General features: G+C 46.4%; 1 protein-coding gene across 4 annotated transcripts in view; it reads right to left on the reverse strand.

Moving 5' to 3' along the window:
- Positions 1-24,532, reverse strand: part of LOC135378010 (E3 ubiquitin-protein ligase lubel-like) — a 77,329-nt gene that overhangs the window by 28,208 nt on the left and 24,589 nt on the right. Inside the window, exons 3-12 of one of the 4 annotated variants that reach the window (XM_064610815.1) lie at positions 23,487-23,818; positions 21,151-21,313; positions 18,454-18,584; positions 17,272-17,456; positions 16,513-16,883; positions 13,371-13,637; positions 12,703-13,036; positions 12,360-12,642; positions 6,196-6,779; positions 4,815-5,058 (exon numbers count right to left, since the gene is read on the reverse strand). In XM_064610815.1, the coding sequence (XP_064466885.1) occupies positions 4,815-5,058; positions 6,196-6,779; positions 12,360-12,642; positions 12,703-13,036; positions 13,371-13,637; positions 16,513-16,883; positions 17,272-17,456; positions 18,454-18,584; positions 21,151-21,313; positions 23,487-23,818 (2,894 nt within the window). Of the gene's footprint in view, positions 1-4,814; positions 5,059-6,195; positions 6,780-12,359; positions 13,037-13,370; positions 13,638-16,512; positions 16,884-17,271; positions 17,457-18,453; positions 18,585-21,150; positions 21,314-23,486; positions 23,819-24,532 lie in introns of all 4 variants that reach the window. The other 3 variants (XM_064610814.1, XM_064610812.1, XM_064610813.1) reach the window with 3 other exon arrangements.

The following is a 24,532-nucleotide window of genomic DNA, read 5'->3' on the forward strand; positions in this document are numbered from 1 at the left end:
TATCAAGTACGATTAAGTAGCCGTACACCCTACAGGTTGGCAACATTAAGGGACGCGGATTTTCTAAAGTGCTTTATACTGCAACTATCAGTGGACAAAAGCCATCTTGACTCTTGAGGTAGTGTGTCAGCATTGTGATCCCAAGGTTAAGGGTTTGATTCCGGTCGAGGGCGCCCGCAACTTGCGGGTACTGGTCCAGACAGAAGTCTATGGAACACGCGAGCGACGTATTTATTCAGCACGATACGCGTGAAACAGAACTTCACCACATAACACGCTGAAGGGCATGCATTCCACAGAACGATACCATTATCACTCCTCATTTGTGAAAACCGCAGGGCGTACTCATTTTTGTGACAACATAGTTGCATAAGTGTCACAAAAAGGCGTACGCCTATAGTGTTTTACCCGTTTTCAGTAAATCAGGGCAGAGGACGGTGTTATTCGGGATGATGGTTGACTACACTCTTAAAAATGAACATCCTGATTTGCTGAAAACCAGGAGCGTACGCCATTTTTTTTTTTTTTTTGCAATTATGAACTGCACAGTGCCACAAAAATGGCGTGCGCCCTCGTTTTCGTCAAATCAAGGGAGAGAGCGTTATCATTCGCATCTAAAGACAGAACTTCACCACGTAGCACGCCTTCAGCCAACCACCATCCCGAATGACATCGTTCCACCCCCTGATTGGTCAAAAACGGGAGGCGTTTGCCTTTTTGTGACACTGATACAGTTATGTTAGTTGTCCGAAAAAGGCGTACGCCCCGCGCTTTCCACAAGTCGTGAGTGATAAGGTTCTGTGCAGTCGTTGACCTTCACCGTACTATGTGATGAAGTTCTGTTTTTAGAGTGCGGGATGATGGTTGGCTAGGAGCGTGCTATGCGATGAATCTCTGTTTTTAAATTCTAGGACCGTGTTATGCAGTTCTGTGCGGGCTCGTTCACGCGTTCAGAGGAATAAACGAGTACGCTGATATCGACAAACCGCGGTAGTTTCGGTGTCGCATGATGGCTTGAATGAAAACTGCCCCAGTGTGTCGCTATAAGCGCCGAACTCGTGCACCTCTGTGAAAGATGAACGAAGACGCTTTTCCTCCCGCTGCTAGGGTGTCGCGCTGAAGAAAATGTACGCCGCTCGCGTGTTCCATGAACTTTTCTCGTGGCCTGTGCAGGTCGATTAGATACCTCATTTTCGACGAGGGACGTTCAATACAGTGGGTCGTGTGCTGAGTTTTCGTCGTGCACTCGTAGAAATGAACTTCACCTCATAGCACGCCCCTAGCCGACCATCTCTAACGATTGGCGTACGCCTTTTTTGTGACAATTAGGAACAGCATAAGTGTCACACAAAAAAGCATACGCCTCCTGTTTTCAACAAATCAGGGCAGATAACGATATCATTCCAGATGATGGTTGGCTAGGAGCGTGTGTAGTGTCTCCGTCCCGGTTGAGTCAAAGGTACGACCAAACGAAGGCCCCAAGATCACCTTGCTCCGTGCCGTTTATTCCAGAAAAAACTAATGTTCCATTCACGCGCCGTCCCCGTCGTCGTCGTTCTCCCAAACCCAAAACACATCATCGGCTTTTCCGAGGATATAAAAGTAAACAACACTACAGCCCTCCCCTAGTTCATTAAGCAGCGTCCTTCATTGAGTAGAGTACGGTGTCTGCAAACTTCTGTGGAGGCTGCCCTCGGTTAAGGCGTATTGGATTGCGCCTTGGTTCTTCCAGCGGTGCACTGGCCTCAACGGCGGTTGGGTCCTTGGAACCTTGTCCAGTTGATGCTGGTTCCAGGTTTCCAATCATAGCCCCGGATTGAGATGTTTCCAGTGTTTGATCCCTCGAAGTATCTTCGACCATAGTACCATCCCAGTCATCAGCAGCGTTCTGGTCACTACGGGGAATGCGCTTAAAGAAAGATGCATTCCTGACTATCTTTCGGTGGTCTCGTACAGCCGTAACTGCGGTCCCTTGAATTCGGATGACCTTGTATGGCTGAGGCTCGTATGGTGTCTCATGGGATAAGGGTGCTGTCCTCTTCAACAATATACTGTCTCCCTCACGTAGACCGTGGTGTGCGGCATGACATCTGTGGTCGGAGTAAGCCTTCATTTGTCCTTTCTTCCGACTGTCCCTCTCCTGTATATCTTCGAAGTTAAGCTTTTGCTGCATTTGGGGAAGCTTGGTTCTGATCTATCTTCCAAAGAGGAGTTCTGCCGGAGTGACACCTGTGGTAGAGTGCGGGGTGGCTCTGTAGTTCAACAGATACTCATGTATCCCATCCTTCCAGTTATGTCCCCCTACACAGGCTGCCTTTATGGTCTTCTTCAGGTTCTTTATGAATCGCTCTACCTCCCCATTCGCTTGCGGCCACAGAGGTGTTACTCAATGGTGACGAATACCATTGTGCTTCATAAAGTCGGCGAATTCTTTTTAAAAAAACGGGGGACTATTTGTCTTTACAACTTCAGGGATGCCATGTACGGTGAACATGTCGTTCAACTTGGTGATCGCCGTTCTTCCGTTCAGAGATGATAACGTCGCAACCACGGGGAACCGTGAGTATTCATCTACGACGACAAGCAGGTACTTGTTACCAGGTAGTGGACCAGCAAAGTCTGCTGCGAGTGATAGCCATGGTCCGTCGGGAAGTTGTGTCATTACTAACGGCAGGTTCTTCTTCTCCTCTACTGTCCGTTGACATGCCTCACAGCTTCTGACCACAGCTTCCACCATTGTATCGATGCCAGGAAACCACATCTTCTCTCTAATTAGCTGCTTGGTCTTCACCATGCCCTGGTGTCCCCGATGGGCTACTGCACAACCTCCGTCTGCGCATTTTCGGGAATTACCAAGCGTGGTCCTCGCAAGACCAAGTTGCTCTCTGTTACTCTTAGTTCTTCTTTTATCTGGTTGAAAGGCTATAACTTTCCGTGCTTCCATAGATGTCTGCAAACCTTCTTGTCACGTGTTCGGAGGGCTGCAATCAGCAAGTCCATTTGTTCATCATCTTTGTACGCCTTTTCAACGTCTTGCAGCGTCATAGCATTCGGCGTAGCACACCTCACTAAGAAAGACACACACTCTTCGGCGGCAACGGCTTCCTTCGTGGGGCTCCCCTCTTTCGTTGAAGGTGGATGTCTCGACAAGTAATCCGCCGGGTTCGTTTTACCTGGGATATGTTCTACGTCAAAGACATAATGTTGTAGCCTGAGGCTGAGGCGTTCCAGCCTTGCTGATAGCTTGGCGCTGGGATTCTTGAGTATTGACACCAGAGGTAGATGGTCGGTTTTGTCTGTGAATCTTCCTCCCGCCAAGTAGACACGAAAACGTTCGACCATCGACACTATGGCCAGCATTTCTTTGTCGATTTGCGGATACCTCTTTTCCGTTGGCATCAGTGGTCTGCTGTGGAACGCCAAGATGCTGTGATCCCTTTTGTCCTTGGTTTCCTGGACTAGAATGACAGCAATGCCCTCTGGTTCAGTGTCTGTGATGACGTACGTATTCTTTCTGTCATCGAAGTACGCCAGTGTCGGAGCGTGAGACATCTCTTGTCGGAGCCTTTCGAGCGCATTTTCTTGCTCTTGATTCCATGAGAACTCAACATCCGTGTGTGTAAGTCTCCTCAGGGGCTCAACAATTTCTGCTAACCGAGGCATAAACCGACTGCAATAGTTCACCATCCCAAACAAGCTCTTTACTTCAGCTGCATTTCTTGGAGAAGTCATCTCTGCCACTGCTCTCACTTTTCCCGGGTCAATGGTGACTCCCTGGGCAGAAAAGACATGGCCGAAGAATTTCACACTCCGAGAGCCCAACACGCATTTTTTCAAGTTTAGTGTGAGTCCTGCTTCTTCAAGGTTCTTTAGAACCAAACGCAATCTTCGATCATGCTCTTCTATAGATGGACCGGATACCAGAATATCATCACTGATGTTGATGATTCCGTCTTCACCCGGTAGAACTTGGCTGATGGCGTCCTGGAATATCTCAGCTGCTGCATTGGCTCCAAACAAGAGCCTCTTGTATCTTCTTAGACCGCATTCGATAGAGAAAGTCGTTATTCTCCGTGAAGACTCCTCTAGTTCTAGCTGATGATATCCTTCGTTCAGGTCGAACTTCGAGAAATATGCTGCGCCATTCAGTGTATTGATAATGTCTTCAACCGTGGGCATCACGTGCCTCTCTCGAGCGATAGCCCTGTTAGCTTCTCGCATATCAATACAAATTCTTAGCGCTCCTTCTGCGTGTGGTTTGGGAACCACAACGACCGGTGAGACCCAAGGGGTAGGCCCTGTGACGCGCTCAATGATACCACATATGTGCTATGCGGTGAAGTTCATTTTTAAGCGTGTACGTTAACGAACCCTCAGGCTGGCTACATTAATCCACAGGCCGACTACGATGGCGTCGTCCAAGATCACAGTTGTCATCACGCGGCCTAACGCTACGAATTGTTAGGGAAAAAAAACGACGGCCGGAAAAATAATTCAGTTTTTAAATTTAAGGCTATTTTAGTCGATTCAACCTGTTAAATGAGGCCTTTCACGCCTCGTAATTTTGTTTCCTTTGTCTTCCTTCAAGCCCATATCATATGCAACTTCAACATAAAAGGAGTAGGTACATACGTGAACTAACCTATACTGGTAGTGGGCAGCGTATCCCTGGGTTTGAGGATTGGACAACGGGACTGTCGACTTGCGTTTTTATTTATGACTTTTGTTTTTTTTTTTATTTGTTTCTTTGTTCTGTCCCCTCATGTACTCGCCAGACTAAGACGTGTGCTAGCCACGCAAAAGATGGAACTTACCTCCGAGAAATAGTTGCTGCAAGTGGTGGCTCCGACGAGAGAAGATGTGTCATCCTCCTTCCTGGCAGACAGGGACGTGAATGGTCGGTCAAATTCAGCTAATGATCCATGACGCATTATCCCTTTACGCCCAACCGGAGGAGCGTCCGACATGTCGCTCTGAATGGAAGACCTGCTACTGCTACGATACAGGCGTCCTTCGCCTCCTGGCTCGGCGGTATGCAGCGACGTTTTCGACAGAGTCCTGAAAATGAGTTTTAAGCGTGTACATATTGCACGAATAAGGCAAATTGATGAAAGACCAAAAAGCAAAGGAAGAGAACCGAAGAATGAGCACAAGTAACGACACACATTTAAAGTTTTTGACAAGAATGCAGCGTTGTCGAATATGTGCGATAAAAAGAAAGATTCCTGAAAAAAAAATCAAGCAATTCTGCGCAACTGCTCTTTGCTTACGCAAGTGCCGTCATGGAGATATAGTAACAGAAACAACTAGGCTCTTCAGGAGTATTACGTCCAATACGTAGGCGCTTGCCAATACTGCATAGATGCATGTGAGCTGTGGGTGAAATCATCCTGAAGACACATCACAGAGCGAGAGAAGCAGCCTGGGATGTATTCTCCAAAGTGTAAAATGCCACCAGTTGGACTCGCTGGTGTAATTGTCTTTTTGTCGGCTGCCGTTTTCTAATCGTTGCACTGCGCACTTGTCTTGGGTGTCAGATTTTGGTAACTGTTGTGTACCTCTGACGCTTTATTTACAGCAACTATTGTGCGACAAGCCAAGAGCTGCTGTGTCAGATTATTCCTGAAATTAGATGTGGAGACTTTCTTCTTATTATTTTTTGTGAGTAATTACAATATGCGGTAAATAATACGCTATTGCACAGATTGGAAAAATTATCAACCGTGACTTTGCATCTGTTTCACGAAGTGGTGCACCCCGTGAAAGTCGTGTGGTGTGTGCACTGGCAAATATGTACATACAAAAATGGGCTTGGTGTAATGAGTTTATATATGATGATAGCGACGATAGTATAGAGAAGAATGTTTTTGTTTTGCTTTGTTCAACGTCGAACTTTTCAGTTTGTCTTTAATTGCTCAGGTTACGTCAAGCCTGTGTATTTCATCAATATAAGAGAAAAATATGGAGATGTAGGCCGCACTTTGCGTGAGACCATGCAGCTACTTCAGAACGGTTACGTGAAAGTACATGGCTAGTAGGTTTCAACTTAGACTCCCGTCAGATGGCTTTAGCTTTGTAAGCAATGTAAATCCACTTGTTTGTCAAACCTTTTGCAAATGTAATTTGAAACTCACTCGAAAGATATGTCAGTTTCGTTTTGCATTCCCACATCCCCTGCGGTACCGTTCATCCTACCTAATAAGGTTTCCAATTCGAGACGGTCGCTGCTCTGCCTTGCGTTGCAAGAAAGATGGCACCGGCTGTTCTAGAGACTGCGCTTTGACACCGCTGAAGGCCAGACGCTTTTGGTCTCGTGAAGTCTCCGCTGTCCGTTGTGAACTCCCTTCTGATCTATGGGGTGATAGTTTATCGTGCGCCATCTTGTCGGTGTCCAACACCCGAATGTCATCGGTGTCGGTAGCAACGGATGATTTACAGAGAACTTTTGGCCGCACGGACAGCAGCAATTCGGCTGGAGTCGTCTGAGCAGCCGAGTCTTCTCCTGCCGCTGCTTCTGCAGGCGCTGTCTGACAAGACGAATGCGATTGCTCTATAGTTGACTCATAAACGGCGTTTTCGCCAGTGGTAGTAACTTTTGTGTCTGTTCCCGTGGTAGCGCTCGCAAAACTCGGGGGCTGCGATGGAGCACTGGCACATTCCGTTTCTGGAGTATCTGCTTGGAAATGGTGGACTGTCTTCTTTTCTTCTACGACGCCCTGATCAATGCGTCTGTTGTCTTCGTCTATTTTGAGCTGAATTTCGAGACGGCGGCGTATCTCCTGCAAAAACAGAAAGTCGAGCACTAAAGTACGAGGCTAGCACTATAATTACGTAACGTCCTTGTGTGACACGAAACAAAGAAGCGTGACAATGTGGCCTTGTTGGTGAGGCGTAAGTAAAAAGAGGTAAAATCTTCGGTACACTGTAAATTTCAGAACACCTTTTTTGGTGTGTTTGAGGTGTAACTAGGGTGTAACATTTCATATACTCCCCTATTACACCTTCTATGGAAAAAACAGTCACCAGAAGTGGTGTTAATGGGGTGTTAGTGTTTCGAAACACCCTCTTTCCAACGTGTTATCACATTTTGGTGTAAATATGGTGTAAATGAACAACATATACACTAATGAGACTTTTATTTGGGGGATATCCACAGTGGGTGAAACATGTGTTCCAGTTTGACATTTTCTTAAGAAAAGGCAATGAATGGATATGTGGCGAATAACAAATTACCTTCTTGTGCTGTCAGTACCTAATATTTACGACATGACTTCATCATTAACTAATACCATAAAGTAAAAAATACTTGTCCTGCCAAATGTTTTTGTGGACATTATGTCAGATGTCAGCCTAATACATTGTGGTAAGCAAGTGCAGTGCATATTCAGCAAAAAAGAATTACGATAATGGATTGGCAGAGCAAAAAGTTGTGTATTCACAGAACAGAGGAAGAGAGCATTTGCATAACGAATACAAGGGTACATACTGCACTAACAAACACGAAACCATGAAGAACTGCATGTTCAAGTGAACAAAATGTGTACTAATATCTGTATTTATTAATTTTATATTTATTATATTATATTTTATTTTATTTATTTATATGTATTCATCTGTATCATCCGTATCATTTATGTATCTGTATCAGTTTGGCTTACAGTGGTTGCTGGAATTAGATTGCTGATATTCCAAAGCCCAGCCATGGCATCTTCAGACATTCTTCAGACGCGTTCGCGGACTTCATTTCGCCGTGTCTCATATACGGCACATGGTGCACTCCATTTACACCCTTTTCAGAAGGGTGTACAGATTCCACTGGGTGTTGATATACACCAAAAAGGGAGTCAGTTATGATACCGCCGAATTACACCAAAAAAGGTGTTTTGAAATTTAGTGTGTACAGTCTTTAAAAAAATGGACATCAACCACTTTCACTCACACGGCCTTTCTTGTGCACGTCTACAGGATCATTGGAAAGCAACGGCAGTGTTTTCTTGCACAACGCGACAAACAACACAACAACAACAAATAAATCGTGACTATGACATGAGGTGACTCACACAAAGTCCCTTGGACCCTTGGGGAAAAGTGCGCAATAACGTCTTCTACTTAGAACTATTGTACTCTACGAGCAATTTCAGCCTCTAGATACTCTGCAATTTATTTCCATCTAATCGTAGGAAACTTGACGGGCATCGGTATTTGCCACCGTCTTCGAACGCGATAAAATTTTGTTCTAACTTCTATCACTACACGCTCTGGCGTCGATGACTTGTAACGCATGCACGTTGCACGTTCGAAGCAATGCCGTAGATGTGTTTGTTTTAAAACATGTATTCGTACTCAAGGAGTGTTGGCAACAGATGCGTGTAAGTAAAAACGATGCTTTTGCTAGTTAATTAATTACTACGTGCAGCGTAATTAATTGCTACGTGTGGCTTACGTGTTTGTCGTCCATGTTTGTAGCCCTCCTCGGCAAATTTCTCGTTTCTTACGCTTTTGCTAGTGGCTTATTACTTGCTGCAAACAAAGCGTTGACTCTTACAACAGAACTTTGGGAGGGGGGGGGGGTAATGGTGGTATGTTTAATGGTGAAAAAAAGGGGGGAAAGGTTAGCCATACTATCCAGCCATACATATCCCCGAAGTCCCGGGATACTTGCGTAGGTAACAGCCGACCAGCTGTAACTGCAGCAAGTTCCTAGACGAAACTTGTATGACTGAAATTGTCCAGACCTCTTGAACTGATTCTTCAGATTGCACTTTTCATCCAGTGACAGTGAGGACGTTGCGCCATTCCTGATCCCTATACCGGTGCTTCGTAACGTTTGCGCCATAATGTGTTAGCATTAGAAGGCTCGTGTAAAGGAAAAACGGCGGTGTCCATCTGCAGACACGAGAAAGAAACGAGAAGGAAGAAGATACTATCACAGGAGCAGCTACCTGCGGCCGCTTTTGAGCCGCCCGGCCTGAGTAGCCTGACCACCTACCCCCAACACCGTCCCCGTCTCTACAGCGCCCGCCCGTCCCCCTGGAACTATACTCCCCTCTCATATTCCTGGCCAATCGCCCTGTGTGGCTAAGGGCAATTTCCTTTGTGGCTGAAGAAGAAGAAAACGCACCATCGTTGCCAGAGTTGTACGCGAAGCTGCAGGCCTATATGAACACTTTGTCGACGTGGTTGAATTCCATCCATCTATCTCTCAACGTGGCTAAATCATCCATTCTCGTCTTCCTGCTAGCTGCGGCCGTCTCTATCGATCTAAGGGTGGGACTGTAGTCTGTCCGCCAGGTAAAATACCTGGGGGTATGGCACGATGACACTCTGTGCTGGTCCCATCACATTGACTGCTTGAATGCCAAGGGATCGAAGGCTCTCAGCATCATTCATCAATGCTGTAGCCCTCGCATTGGTATGCGCAGGACTGCCCTGTTATACATTTATAAGCTGTACATCCGGCCTATATTAGAGTTCGGCTGTGTTCGATTTTCCTTGTTACCTGACTGGCGCCTAAGCAAACTAATCCTCTTAAAGAGACTTGCCCTGAGACTCTGCTTAGGGCTTCCATGATATACGGCGAACGACGCGCTTCTCTCTGAGGCCCGCCTGCCTTCACTGACAGAAGGATTTCGGCTACTTACTGTCTGCTGCTACCTTTCGCAAAGACAACATCCGATTGCGTTGGTGAATAATGAGTCGACGAGAGTCTGTCGGCTTTGGCTAGTACGCCGTTGGCACCGTAGGAACTCGCCGCAACTGCTTTTCGCTGAACAACTCCTCGCGCCATTGAGGATCTCTTTGGCTGATGTGTGCGTACTTGGTCCCCGCCGGGATCCCCCCCCCCACCTCGGTTGAGATCGTTGGCATATTTTACGTGGATGCTAAGCGCCTTCCACCGACCACTCTACAGAGGACATAAGCGGACCACTTAAACCGCTATGCGCAGTACTTAATCGTTGCAACTGGCGCGTCGGTCTCTGAGGAGCGCGCTGGAGCTGGCTTGTTTGCCCCTCAACCTGGTTTCCAGTTTCCGGTTCGGCTCCCAGACTTTACCCCTCCCTTTGACAGCGAGTTTTTAGCTATGGCCCTCACCCTCAGGAGGGAATAGAATAGAAATAGAAAGAAAAAAATTGAGCCTCCCGCCTTTGAAAGGATTCTCTTGCTCTCGGATTCAGCTTAGGCGTCGCCCTCGGGTTTAATGCCGTCTTCAGAGTCATTGTTGTCCATTTTGGTACATCTTGCCCCGCACCACATTCGCGATGTCATCATCACGTGGATTCCTGGACCCCGTGGACTCACTTTTAACGAAACCGCTGACACCCTCGCTAAAATGCCCCTCTCTGGGGAGATATCTCCTCCCCTCCCAGTTCTTGGGCGTACTTCTGTTGCCGGGTATAGACGACTCGCAAGTCTGTCTCGAGCTGCCCTTCCACGACGACCCTATGAACACCTTTCCTTTTCGTGGAACCTTAACCTCTGCAGCTCCAGGCAGACAGAAGTCTGGTTGACGCGACCTCGATGCTCCCCTTAAATTTTTACCTTCGCCGTGCTGGACGCTCTTTATCCCCTGTGTACTCCCATTGTGGCCAGGATGAAACAACTGAACACTTTTTGCTCGTCTGCCCTCATTTTGGCCAACTCCGCCAGAGGTATATCTGCACCCCTTGCGTTTATTAGGAGCCCCACTTTCCTTGGCGTCACTGTTGTCTCTCGGAGCATCCCATACTGCGCTCTGTAATAGATTTGTTGTAGCAGGTGTCGCGTCTTACATTGTGCACTAGAACCGCTTCTAGGCACTTTCTCGCTCCTCTCATACATTTTCACGCACGCACATTCCTACATACATACATACTCACTCATCCAGGCATAGTCGTCATACATCATATATATGTCAGTTATCGTCTGCGCCTAACCCGGCCTTACATCTCATCACTGCCACACAGACCTAATTACGCTCAAATGTCCTGGCCAATCTCCCTTACTGGCTGACGGCCATTTTTTTGTTTGGACGAAGAAGAAGAAGAAAACAACGAAGACAGCGGGATACGACATGCGAGTTATGTTATCTTTAGACTCAGGTTGCGACTGCGACTTTAGACTCTCAGAGACTGCGATGGATCCTGATGTGTCCATCCAAATCAAGGGCTTCTCCTATACATCATGGAGCCAAACGTCCTGGAAAACGAAAGGCCGGAGTTGCCATCTACGCTAAGGATGGTATCGCGTTACACCTCGCGAGATTCGCAGCAACATTCACGAATACGGTGAGTCATGTGCCCGTACGCCTTCCCACAGATCTCAACGTCGTTACTGTGTACCTCCAGTCAGGGATTACACACAGGCAAGCGGCAACCGCTGTAAACCACATGGTGGACTGCGTTATCCTTACTCAGGAATGGATCGTCATGGTAGGAGACTTCAACCAAGATGATGTGAAAGACTTTCAGTTCGCCTTAGATACGCGTTCTCTGTGCTTTGTCCGTTCTGCCGTCCACTGACCGAAGAACGTGCGTGGACCACGTCTACCAAACGACGCCGGTCGTTACTTAGGGTGGCGCAAGCCTTCAAAAAACTTTAGGAAGATCCATTCGTGGAGCGCTTGGAAATGCGTCAGCATAACCCTTTCGAAACGCCTTACGGTAACTCCTTAAGTTAAACGCTAACACGAACCCCGAAACGCAAAAAGAGGAAGGAAAAGAAGGAACCAAAGAAAAAGAAGCAAAAAAAGGAGGAAAGAAAAGAAGCAAAAGAGAAAGGGGGAAGCAAAAGAAGGTACCAAAGGCTTATGCTAACGTATTTCTAAAGGATCCACCAATGGACCTTCCTCATTTTTTTGAAACTGCTTTTTGAATACATTGTGATCTTTTGAAACGAGCTCAGACTGAAAAGTACATGCAAGAATTTTCCCTCTCAATCTATAGGCTCGATTTGTCGTTCTCTCATTTTTTAAAAGTAGTTTTGGCAACCGGCATAACTAAAGATTGATTAGCGCTTATCACGCGGCAGTTGCAAATGATAAAAGCATGCGCGAATGACACTTCAAAAAAATGAGACCTTCGTGGCCCAACTCGAAAGAACACTGTCGCTTTATACCGTAAGAAAGAAAAAAAATTATAAACCTGCACCCTCCAATCGTGTTCAAGTTTATAAAAGGAACAATTCCTCATCATGTGGTGTTTCCATTTGTATGTTGTGCACCCGAACCAATGGTTTTGGCGATCAAAAATGTGCCCGAAAGCCGTTCCGTTATTCCCGCGATTCGATTGTCTAGCTGTTTGGGGCTTTGCATTCCGAATGTTGATTTGTGCAATCAAAGTACGTTGTGTGGTTAAAAGTATCGAAGCAAGAGATGACTTTACCTTTTCCACTTCCTCTTGTTCCCGTATGAAATCTTCCGTGAACTCTTCGCGCCCAGTAGGACTTTTGCTTTCTTCTCTTATCGAAGATAGCTGGGTCGGAGGTTTTTTCACTTCATTTACCATTTGGTCGGAATCGAAAGTTGGCCTAGTTTCGGTGGAAGAGAGCGCTTTTGCATCGGTCTCTTCTATGTTGGCACCTGCTAAAGTGTCTTGGAACTCGGACCTCTTTTTCTGTTTCTCCTCGTCTCCAGAAGGTGGAGGTGTCTCTTCTCGAAAAGTCGTTCTACAACATATTAGGCAAATTCGAGATCCTGGACCATTAATAAAAGTACAGTGCTCACACCTCCATGGCTTTGTTGGGTCCCATTTCGGTCGTTCGGTCTCTTCGAGTTTCTCTGGAGACTCGGTTTGTACTGTGTGCTTTTCGGAATCTTTTTCAGTTTCCTCGATCGTTTCTGGTTCTTGTCGAGGTGTAATTACAGCTTTTAAAGACGTTTGATCATTCTTCGTGGGGGTGGCTTGGGTTATTGCGGTTACGTTGGAGTCTGGAGCTGCGGAGGTCCGCGAACTATTTTCTTTTCCAGGGCCCTCCATCACAGTACTACCAACAATGTTTCTGCCATTGTGGGCATGCTTCTGCGTTGAAGTCGCCCTTTTCTTTTTCATTGTAGAAGAATCTGCAAACACGAAGTGCATTGTCAAAATTGTGTTGGTGCTCAAAATATATCATAATGGTTGCGCTATAAAGAGATTCTTTCATCTGTGCGTTCAGCAGAGGTCAGCACTTGTGACTCCCGCTCACTCATCTCCCGCTCAGCTCTCCATTGGCCACTCACTTACCGCTCTGCTCTCGGTTTGCTCACTCATGCTCACTTTGCCACATTCGCCGCATTGAGCATGCGCCAGCATGCTTAGGAGCGAGCTTTGCCGAGGTATGGTGTTGACAAGGTGTCCTTCTCGTGATTCCTAAGTGTAACGTGCCACCGAGTGTGTGATCTACCTTCTACTGACCCTTCTGGTACCCGCCATCTGACGCTGAGGACTGTGCTTCTTCGTCTCCCTCCTGATCGCCTGAAGAATAATCCTGTCTGTGCGAGGATCGGCCCATGTGCTTTTTCTGTCTCCGACGGGACGACTCGCTAGAACGTCGAGTCTGCCTTTCGCCAGCAGGGAGCGAGTGCTGAGACAGTGATGGCGAGGGTGGGCTTGATGGCGGTTGTGCCCAAGGCGGATAGAATTGGGGCGGATAGCCAGGATAGCCGAAGGGATAAAATTGACCTGCAACGATTCATGTAAGATGGAATATTATACAAATTGTTAATATCAGTTAGCTTCGCGAATTGTCTCATCCTAGGTATAGATGGTAGAACAGAGTTGCAGTGATCCACTAGAGTGCCAAGTTCCACAGTTGATTAATGCTGAGGGACGGTCTCGTAGACCATGATCTACTCGAAAACCATACCAGTAAAGGTTTTGAAATGCTTAAAATGTACAGTGCGCGACACCCTCACACGTCGAAACGGTATTTACATGTGGACGTGAAACACGACAACGAGAAGTTAAACATCTGGTCCCTTCGGTCACCTGATACCGTAGCCGTTTTCAGAACAAAAATTCGTTAGATACGAGGGTGGTTCCATAGGTTTCCGGCCCGACCAACTTTTAATAGTCATAGAGACGAAACAAGTGTATCACTTTTCGACATAGTCACCCTTAACTTCGATGCACTTTTGACACCTTTCAACCAGCATTCTTATACCCTTGAAAAAATAGTCCGAAGTTTTGTCCGCAAAAGGCTGGAAAACTGCCTCTTGCACCTCACTATCGTTTTGAAATCTCCGTCCTCTGAGATCCCTCTTCAAGTTTGAGAACAGGAAGTAGTCACTCGGTGCCAAGTCTGGACTGTAGGGTGGGTGGTGGATTTCTTCGAAGCCGCACTCCTTCAGTGCAGCCTTGGCAACAGAAGCCGTGTGGACAGGGGCATTGTCCTGGAGCAACCGGACACCTCGACTCAACCCTGCCGCGCCTCTTTTCCTTGATGGCGTCTCGCAGTCGGTGCAGGAGTGAAGCATAATAAGTCGCATTCACTGTGGTGTTCCTCTCTTTGAAGTCGATGAGGAGGATCCCGTGACAATCCCAAAATATTGTTGCCATGATCTTCTTTGTGGATTGTGTGACCTTGGCTTTTCTTGGGGGTGCTTCTCCTGGTTTGCGCCATTCCATCGACTCCTTTTTCGAAATGGGATCATAGTAGAGCACCATAGTCTCATCCCCTGTGACAATTGACTTCAATATTTCTTCTTCGTTCTCTTGACAGAGCTCCAAAAACTCTGGCACAGACGACGCGCTGTTGCTTTTGAACTGACGAGAGAAGTCGTGGCACCCATCTCGCACTGACCTTCTTCATGTGAAGGCCCTCGCGGATGATGCGAAAAACGGTTGTTTTGGAAAGCCCCAGCCTTTCTGAGATTTCTTTCGCCTTCAGACGCCTGTCGTTCAGCACTTCCTCCTCGACAAGAGACAAATTTTCTTGTGTCACCACTTCCACTGGACGACCATCGCGTGGATCATCTTCAATGGACTCCCGCCCCAGTCGAAACTGCTTAGTCCAGTCTTTTACCGTTGTGTACGACGGAGAGGCTTCCCTGTACACGTTGTCCAGTCGCGCTTTAATTTATTTAGGCGAACGTCCCTCTTTTGTCAATAATTTTATCACAGCGCGGTACTCGATTTTTTCCATTTTAACTGATGAGTGCACCCTGGCTGTTTGAAATGCCGCTCTCCAACCGACAAAAGCATGAAGAGGGCTGGGGGTGGTGCTCCGGCCCTCCAACAGATGGCGCCACGCGTCCTTAATCGCATTTTCAAATTCGCGCTCATTTTCTACCTCGGGCCGGAAACTTATGGAACCACCCTCGTAGATCGTCCGCAAAAAATTCGTGAAGGAACACTTTTTTTTCTTTATTTTGTTCATTGCGCATCTCCAAAGACTCGTCTTCCCTTCACTCCCAATGTGAGAGGATGAAGGAGCACAGTGCCGCCTCATGCGTCGAAGATGAGCTTTAAAGGAGGTAAGAACTCCTATCTGCATGTATTTAGTTACGGGTTTAATATATGTAATATTGTTCTTCTACGCTTCGTAATTCTATTTACAATTTATTGTTCAACTCTTCTCCTTCATAACTTGTGCAGCGTTAATACAAAAACGCACTCTCTTTCGTATTCGGGCGAGTACACTCACCGCCGTCCAGATACCTCTATCCATCGTTACGTCATCTGAAGAATTGTAGCACCCAATCAGACGCCAACGCGGAGGTAAACATAACGTTCTGCTTTACCCTCTTCAGGATGAACTTCACTACATGGCACGCTCCTAGCCAACCATCATCCCGAATGACAACGTTCTCGTCTCCGATTTCTTGAAAACGGGAGGCGTAGTCCATTCTGTAGCCGTGCATAGTAGATACATAATAGGCTCCGCCTCCCGTTATCATCAAATCATGGGCGAGAACGTTGTCATTCGGTTGCATTTTCTGTTTTCTTTTAATCCTTTTCCAGGACGCAAGAGGCGATAGTGTGCTCTTTCACCTTCTCACATTGGGGGTGAAGGAAAGACGCGTCTCCGAAGATGCGCAATGAGCAAAATAAAGAAAAAATGGTGTTCCATCACGATTTTTTTGCGGACGATCTATCGAACGGATTTTTGTTCTGAAAACGGCTATGGTATTAGGTGACCGAAGGGACCAGATGTTCTCCTTGGGACAACTTCGTAGCTTTTATAACTAAAAGTTAATTAACGATTTTTAGGTAATTAGTCATTCGACGGTTGAGCAACAGATGGCCAAGAGCGTCTGCCGTCCCAGAGATGGTAGAAGTGAAAACAGGATGTCTATAGCCCGTATAGTTCTTTTTATCAAAAATCTGTATCGGAAAAAAAAGAAACCCTGTATATGCGCTCTTGTGGTATCCACTAACACCTGGCGAGTTGCCCTACTTCATTTTGTAATATCTAAAAGCGACTACGAGGCCTCAGACGAATCCTTCATGAAAGTGGAGACTCGATATTGTTTTACTACTTCATTTCTCGTTGAGATCTCTATTTGTGAGTTAGCGAAGTTCAAGTTAAAAGAGGCTAAACCTGTCTGGGGCATACCTGGATTCAACACTGGATCGTGCATACAGCTGTGGCTGCGCTTTATGTTGCGGCTGTCGAGTGTAGCGCCACGCTGCTTTCGCATGTCGTCGTCGGTGTCCTTGCCGTCTTCGGCAGCCGAATTGACGTTGCTCCAAGAGCCCGTTGAACCAAAGAATGGCCCTTGAGGGCCTTGCTGATAATGGAGATGCGACGTGGAGTGCATCCCGTAGGGCATCGGATAGCCAAATTGCGGAGGACCGCGAAAGAACGGCCCAAAATTTGGTGGCCCATACGGCGGTGGTGGATATCCTGAAGCAGTAAGATGGCCCTGCAGGTCTGTCATACTTGTACTTTGCTGCAGTGTTCGACTCTGCATTCCTTGGAAGCTTCTGCGTGGAGATATTACTGAGATGTTTTATGTGTAACGACAGATAACGATCTCAGAAAAAATGCGTGCTGTTGGGAAAATACCAATGCAGTGGCTGTAAGTTATGTTTGCAAAATGCTGTTCAAGTGCGGAGGAAGCGTTCAAGTGCGGTTTTAATTTAGGAAGGCATATGATATGCACGTTGAGGGAGAAATGATATCTGAATAATGAAGACCACAATGCAACATATGAGTGTGCGAATGGACAGAAGCATGATATTTTCTGAGTGCATTATACGCATACAATAATAACTACCTACGTCGCCTAAACGTATGCAGATTCCTCCTTGCGACTCAGACATGGTCAAGATATATCAAAGCTTACTTGAGCTTTCGTTTTAACACCCTTACCCTCTATGTCCAAGCAAGTGTGGATGATGACGTTGCCTCTGCAGCGTATTAAACCCTGGCTGGAGTTCTTGCGGTATACCCTGCCTGAGGTCACTCGTTGGGGATACTTCTTGTCCCCATCCGTCATCGCTGTCTCTCGTACTACCCGAGGCGGACGGGACGTCATCCCAGTCATCAAAGCTCGTCTGTACAAACATGAGTGATTGATGAAAGAAGGAAGTCACTGAAAAAATTAGCCAGTTGTAGGACTCGAACCCACATCTTAGATGAATAGCAAAGAGGTTTCTCCGTGAGCATCTTAGAGCAGCTACAAGGCGAAATAATTTTAGGTTTAACAAAATGACAAATTTGGTTTTTCGCGTATTAATGAAAGACAAAAAAATATTACGACGTGCTTGCGTTATAGCAAAACTGCAACGCGGTTGCAAAGCGGTACCCCCTTTTGTGACACTCTGTACCTAGGTTAATGGTCTCGCACGAATATGCCACAAACGTTCCACACGAAGACAGCACGCAGAGCCGTTAAAGTGCATAATGCTGTTCACACATACGTTTCTCACGAACGCAACAAGCGTCACGTTTGTGTGAGTGAGCACTAAGAGTGTGAAATGGTTTTAAGAAAGTGAAACTATCAAACATATCATAAAATGCACCCGGTGGTGCAGGGGAAATACCTTGCGCCCTCCAGACATGACACGCTGGCTAATACCAAATATTCCAGAGCTTCTTTCATCGAAAGATACGTTAACAAACAGTAGTTTCGGTGTTTTTATCTCTTTATCACATGTGTTGACCGCACTTGACAAAGTTTATACATTCCTCGATCGAAAGATACACTACAACCCGAAGCCTAATGCGCTTCCGTCAGGAAACTTGACCTTACGCGGAGATCATGGCAAGCGAGTGCGTTAAGAGAAGAATAATGCGACGACGCCCACTCTGTGGGTCACCAGAAAACTTATCACGTGCAGTTTGTTTGTGCTATAGAGCGCGGCACAAAGAGCTTCCCCTGTCAGGCGCCTCACTTTAGAATTCTTTTTTTTTTTTCCTCACCAACTCTGGCTTAGTATCTTTCATACTTCTACGCTCAACGATCACAATAACATGAGGCTACATTAATTCGGGTCACACGCCGCCGGAAATTCATTTATTCCATCCTGAATAGTAACGCGATGCACTTACCGTGTTTTCGTTGCGAGTGCCTTGTGCGCTCGTCGGAAAGGGAATGTCTCTACGTTGCTGGCTGCGCGGGGAACTGGTCACTCGGGGTGGAGGACGCTGGGGCACCGCTGGGGGAATTGGATCCACATTCACTGCATTACAGATTTTAATAAGGCGAGATGAGAGAAGCAAGTAGACAGGTGTCGAGCATCCCAAATTACCATTGAGGTACCAATATGGATTACTCGCGGACATGCTCACAGTCTGCCCAAAACACCTCCATTGCAGAGCATGCTGCATAAACAATATGTATGATGGTGTTTTATGTATGCATGCAAGATATGCAACGGGGGCCACTCAAACATTGGATAATTTTAGCACATGTGCTGGTGATAATACACTCCGCACAAAATTAATTTTGGTATTTATATCTGTGACCGAACTTTCTATGACATAGAAGAAGGTGATGAATTAGAGCGCGGATAAATATGCACTAAAAACTCCCGAAATATGCATGCAACTATATGCACTGAAAATATTCGAAATATTCAGTAAAAATCCTGAATATATGCAATGTTTTTCATTGTTCTTGCTACTAAAGCAATGCATCGAATGTCTGTTTTTTTTTTTAATTCAGCATTTTATTAGGGATCACACGGTAAAATAAAGCCACCTTCGTTCTGCAGCACACAAGAAAGGAAGAACACACTTGCATCACAGATAAGTATAAATCATAGAGCTGGAGGCTTTGCGTTCGGCACTGCATCACAGTGCCGATTAAAATGCGAACGGCCGCCCGGCTTCGTAACGGGTAAAGTTGCGAAGGTGAAGTACGGCCCATCGGTCGTGCTCGCAGTGGAAGGTGGAGCAGCCAGAGTACGGGTCTGAACACCGCACCTCACTCCAACGAAACATCGAAAATATTCTATTCTGTCCAGCAATTTCGCGAAAGAGGACTCAAAGCTTCCCGAAACCAGCAAAACCATGCATTAAAGAGAAGTAAGCTCTCGCACCTGAAAATATGACAAAATATGCGCTATGCATGCACACTCTTAAAAATGAACTTCACTGCATAGCACGCTACAAGCCAACCACCATATCGAATGATATCGTTATCTGCCTCGATTTGTTGAAAACGGGAGGTGTACGCCTTTTTTGTGACAATTATGAACAGCATAAGTGTCACAAAAAAGGCGTACGCCTTCCGTTTTCAACAAATCAGGGCAGATAACGATATCATTCGAGATGATGGTTGGCTAGGAGCGTGCTATGCGGTGAAGTTTATTTTTGAAGAGCGCATTTTCATGCAAAACATGTCATAACGTGCAAAACATGCATTTATATGCACCATAGAACCCTTCTGATCGCTCCCAAAGCAAGACCAAAAGTGTTTTTTCATCGTCCAGATACGACACCATTATCGAGAGAAAAAAAATGCATTTGCACGAGGATTCGCGTTCTGGATGACGATGAAAATCACAAGGTCTCTACTACACTCTAAAAACAAAACTTCATCGCCAAACATTGCCACGAATGATAGGGTTATTACTTCTGATTCGAAGAGAGAGGGGAGCGTACGCCTTTTTGTGTCAATTATCATATTTCCAAATTGACACAAAATGGCATACGCCCCCTCTCTCTTCGAATCAGAAGCTACAACCCTACCGTTCCTGGTAATGGTTGGCGCACAACGTGTTATGCGGTGAAGCTCTGTTTTTAGAGCGTATATCAGGTACGTTCGATTAGGCCTGCACTGTCTGAACCAGTTCCCGTGGTGCTGCACTCGCCCGTTCGTTTCGCCAGTGCAGCCGAGCGCCCCCTGCACCGTCTCGTTCGTTTCAAACCAGTGCACGTCAAGTGTAGCCCTAAGGAAACTCTGCACTCCCGCAGGGGTCAGTTCAACGGTAGTGCAGAGTAATGGCGGCAATGGCAGAAGACGACACAAGGCAAATAATAGTTCATAGAGATTCTCGAACGTATCCCGAGAGAGCCGGAAGAGACGTTTCTATTCGAAGTCGAAATAACGACACACTACAGTTTCGGTGTACATTGGTACACGGTTCCTGTCAGTTCGCAGAAGATCCAACGCTATCACGGTTACCAGGTCGTCGAATTCTTCGTCCTCGCTGTCAGAATCCACAAGTTCCATGGCTGTTTGCACAATTGTTGAACAGTTCATTGTGTTCGAAATTAAAAAGCAGCAATGCACATGTGATTGAAATGTCACACGCGTTCTACTCGCGGAGAGCAGAAGGCCAGCACTAGCGCTGCACTTCGATATTCGTTTTGCGGCGGCACTAGTGTTGCACCGTTGAACTGGAGCTGGCCTAGTGCTGCGCTAGTTCAGAACTGGCCCTGCACCGCCCGGAACTGTTTCAGGGAGTGCAAGTCTAATCGAACAGACCTATCGATTCCTTATCACGACTGGAAATTTCAGTTTTTCGCATCACACCAACACGTACACCCGCGTGAAGGTCGTACACAAATCTTTATACTAAATCCGGGTGCTGGCATTTACAGGGACTGAAAGTAATTTTATAGCCATATGATGGTAGGGTCGAGGTGCCTATTGTACGTATACGTATGTAGTATACATACTTTTGTTTTTTCTTACCTTACGTGTAAACCTATTCCTAATCATTTATTCGTTCATTTCTTCTTTTTGTCATTTCATACGGATCAGGCACTTTCCTGATTCGCCACTGAATGAACCCTCACCGTAGTTTGCCGGTCCACGGTCCCGTGGGTAGAGCAGAGGTTGTGGTGGCGATCCTTCATCTTCAGGGGGAACAGGAGGCAATGGACGGCTTGCCATAAAACGCTTGATGCTGCCGAACTTGTCCGTCCATGAAAATTCTTTCTTCGGCAGCATAGGATGCCTCTGCAATGGAGAACGCGGCCTCTTACCATTATGCATACCATTAAAAGCGTAGATGGTGTAGAGCTCTAGATTTCACGACAGCTTACACGACCAATTTGCCAACAGACCCAGCCATGGGGTTCCCGTCGACCGATTCAATGATTAATACATATATTTGGAGGCCAAACATGTATCATGGTAACTGGCGATATAACGACTGAACAGGTTTTGTGCAAAAGAGAGAAGAGTACCTTGGTGTGGATACCCGTTTTGCAATATCACACGAAGCTCCTGATCAGTGCAGATATACAAGTTCATCAACTCAACCCGACAACAATAAATGACAGAAAAGTGATGATGACATGGGATGTTTCCCCGTGGTAAACGGGTGCTGGTGCTGGTGGAGCTAGGTGCTGGCCCATGGTCCAGTAGCCTTCATATGCATCAAGGTCTCCGTCAGCTTTGGGATTTCCTGTCATCAACAGGCCTCTCCACCCGGCTTTGATCACCTGAATCCTCATCTCCATCATCATCTCTCACTATCTACAAATGGCACTGGGGCAACGCCCAGCCTGCTGGCCGGCATCAGCCCCATCTCATCATCGTCTCTTTATGTGTGTGTGTGCGTGTGTGTTCCCCGTGGTAGCCGCAGGACCCTACCCCACTACGGGATAATATTTTATTTCTCCGGGTTAATATAGTCTTGGCTCTTGGGGGAAAAAAAACGCGTGAATTGCGTGAAGTTCTGTTTCAACTTCAGCGAGTCATTTCTTTGGTTGCGTTTGGTCCTTATTTGTAATATTGGCACATCACTATTATTTTTAGTGTCCCTCGTTTGGTATATCTGCCGTTATTGAATTTTTTCGGCTGTCGACGTTGTCATTCGGGATGATGGTTGGCAAGGAGCATTCTATGTGGTGTAGCTAATTTTTAAGAGTGTACCCCACTAGTTCACAGCGCTTGTGGCGCATTCGTCATAATCCATGATAAGAGTACGCTATCTCACCTACACTCTTAAAAATGAACTTCACCACATAGCACGCTCCTAGCCAACCACCATCCCGAATGACAGCGTTCTCGCCCCTGATTTGTTGAAAACGGGAGGAGGAGCCTATTTTGTGCCGTGCATAATGGCACAAAATAGGCTCCTCCTCCCGTTTTCAACAAATCTAGGGCGAGAACGTTGTCATTCGGGGTGATGGTTGGCTAGTAGCGTGCTATGTGGTGAAGTTCATTTTTAAGAGTGTACGGAACGACAGACCCGCCAGCGCTGTTTATCAGTCGCTTTGAGAACGAATACCAAAGCGTCTCTTGCGGCTGTTCCTAATCTTCGGTCGCCCCCGTGCGTGAACCAGGCGGATGAATACGAAATTAAGAGCCGGATAGCTGATCCAAAGAGCGCATTGGTGCACAGCTCCGCGCAAGAAATATGTAAACCGAAACCAATTAATTACTCGGAAAAATCACTAAGTGTCGATGCGTTTTTTTTTTTGAATATTTTTCGCTGAAGGTCCCGATGCGTAAAACAGAGGTTCCGTAAGCGTGCGAAATAAAAGTTAAAAGTTAGCATGTTTATTTAATTAGTGAGTGTATGCAAATGAGCCGTACACTACTCAGTTCATGGCCGATGCCCCAAGAATCTCTACCAAAAAGAAATTTCTTTGATGGCGCCACCTGTTCACGAATTATCCAGCCGGGGGATTTCGGTGGGACACCCGGTATAATAGCGAATTTCATCTTCTTGTCTTCTCTGTGTTATTTATTCCTGCATTCGACAATATGTCTAGATACCAACTACACCCCAACTTCGTACGCTTGAGCGAATTTAGTCTCGTCTTCATATTCGTGTTCAACGTGGTGGATGCTAAACACTTTCGTACGAGTGTATTAAATTGAAAAATCGCTCATATTAGGGGTGACGAGCCTCCAATCAGTTCACGAAACTCTTTAAATATTAAAATAATAAAAACCTAAACCAATACGTTTTAGTCACCCCTTTGTTCGTGAGAAGCAAATCATCGGCTGGCTCCGCGTTCGAGTCGATCTCCTCTTCCGAAAAGGAGCGGTACCCAAAAGGAGATTCGCCACTAACGCCGTTTGGATAGGTGTACGTTTCTTGAAAGACCTTTATGGAACCCGTGTGTCACGGGTATCAAATGCTGTTTAAACGTTACCCAAGTCCCGAACCGCCTACCTCAGGTTCGTGTAGGTGACTGGATCGGCTAAAGGCACTGAAGAGGGACTTTTTCTTTCGTGGAGGAGGCACCGGCATTGTGGTTGGGTCTCCGTGGAACTTTCCTGGTGGCTGCGGAGGCAAGTGACGCGGAGGCAAGCTGTCCACCGCGCGGCGTAGATGGGTCTTCCGCCGTGGATGGCGATGGTACATGTCATCGCAGGACAAGCAGAATACTTGTCGGTTGCATTTGTCGCAGCGCACCGCTGGTGTGGTGCAGCCACACAAGTCGCAGTGGGAGCCGTCCCGCGTCCCGCTGGTGCCGTTGGCTGAGGGCACTTCTGGAAGGCATTCTAATGCATCAACATGAAAGAGCATCAAACTGAGAACAATGAAATAAAGCTCTGTATGAACAAGTGATACATACAGGGTGTTTTTTTTTATTCGTTACAGAATTTTTATTAAAAACTAGCAGAGCAAAATGGATGCCGTTTTTGCAGTTGAGTTATATGGCCAGGCGAACATTCTCTCGAAGAAAGTATGTAATTACCTCACTAATCACTAATTACCTCAAACTCATTAATTAACTCTTTAATTAGGGGATTTTGCGCAAAAGCGATGTAGCAGAACGGGAGGGAGATATTCCTCGTTGAAAGCCGTGTGTTGAAATATCCATTGCTGAATTTCGCTGTGCAAATGAGCCGAAACAGGAACTACGCACTTTTCGAGCGCAGAAATGAAGCGACCTTCGCCTTATCTGGATCGGAGAGCGGTCTATCTGGCCAACAGATTAGCATCTACACCCATCAGCTCCATCTCTCCAAAGCACGTGGCCCTTTCACGTGGTTTGCCTGCCGCTCTTCCTTCGCTTTAAAAGTCCGTAGTTCTTGTTCCGGCTCACTTGCATAGCGAAATTCGGCGATGGATATTTATTTATATTTATTTATTTATATTTATGTTATCTCGCTTTTGCGCGAAATCCCCTAATTAAAGAGTTAATTAATGAATTTTAGGTAATTAGTGATCGTGTAGTTACATACTTACCTCGAGAGAATGTTCGCCTAGCC

Source organism: Ornithodoros turicata, chromosome 1, assembly GCF_037126465.1.
Source record: "Ornithodoros turicata isolate Travis chromosome 1, ASM3712646v1, whole genome shotgun sequence".
Lineage (NCBI taxonomy): Eukaryota > Metazoa > Arthropoda > Arachnida > Ixodida > Argasidae > Ornithodoros > Ornithodoros turicata.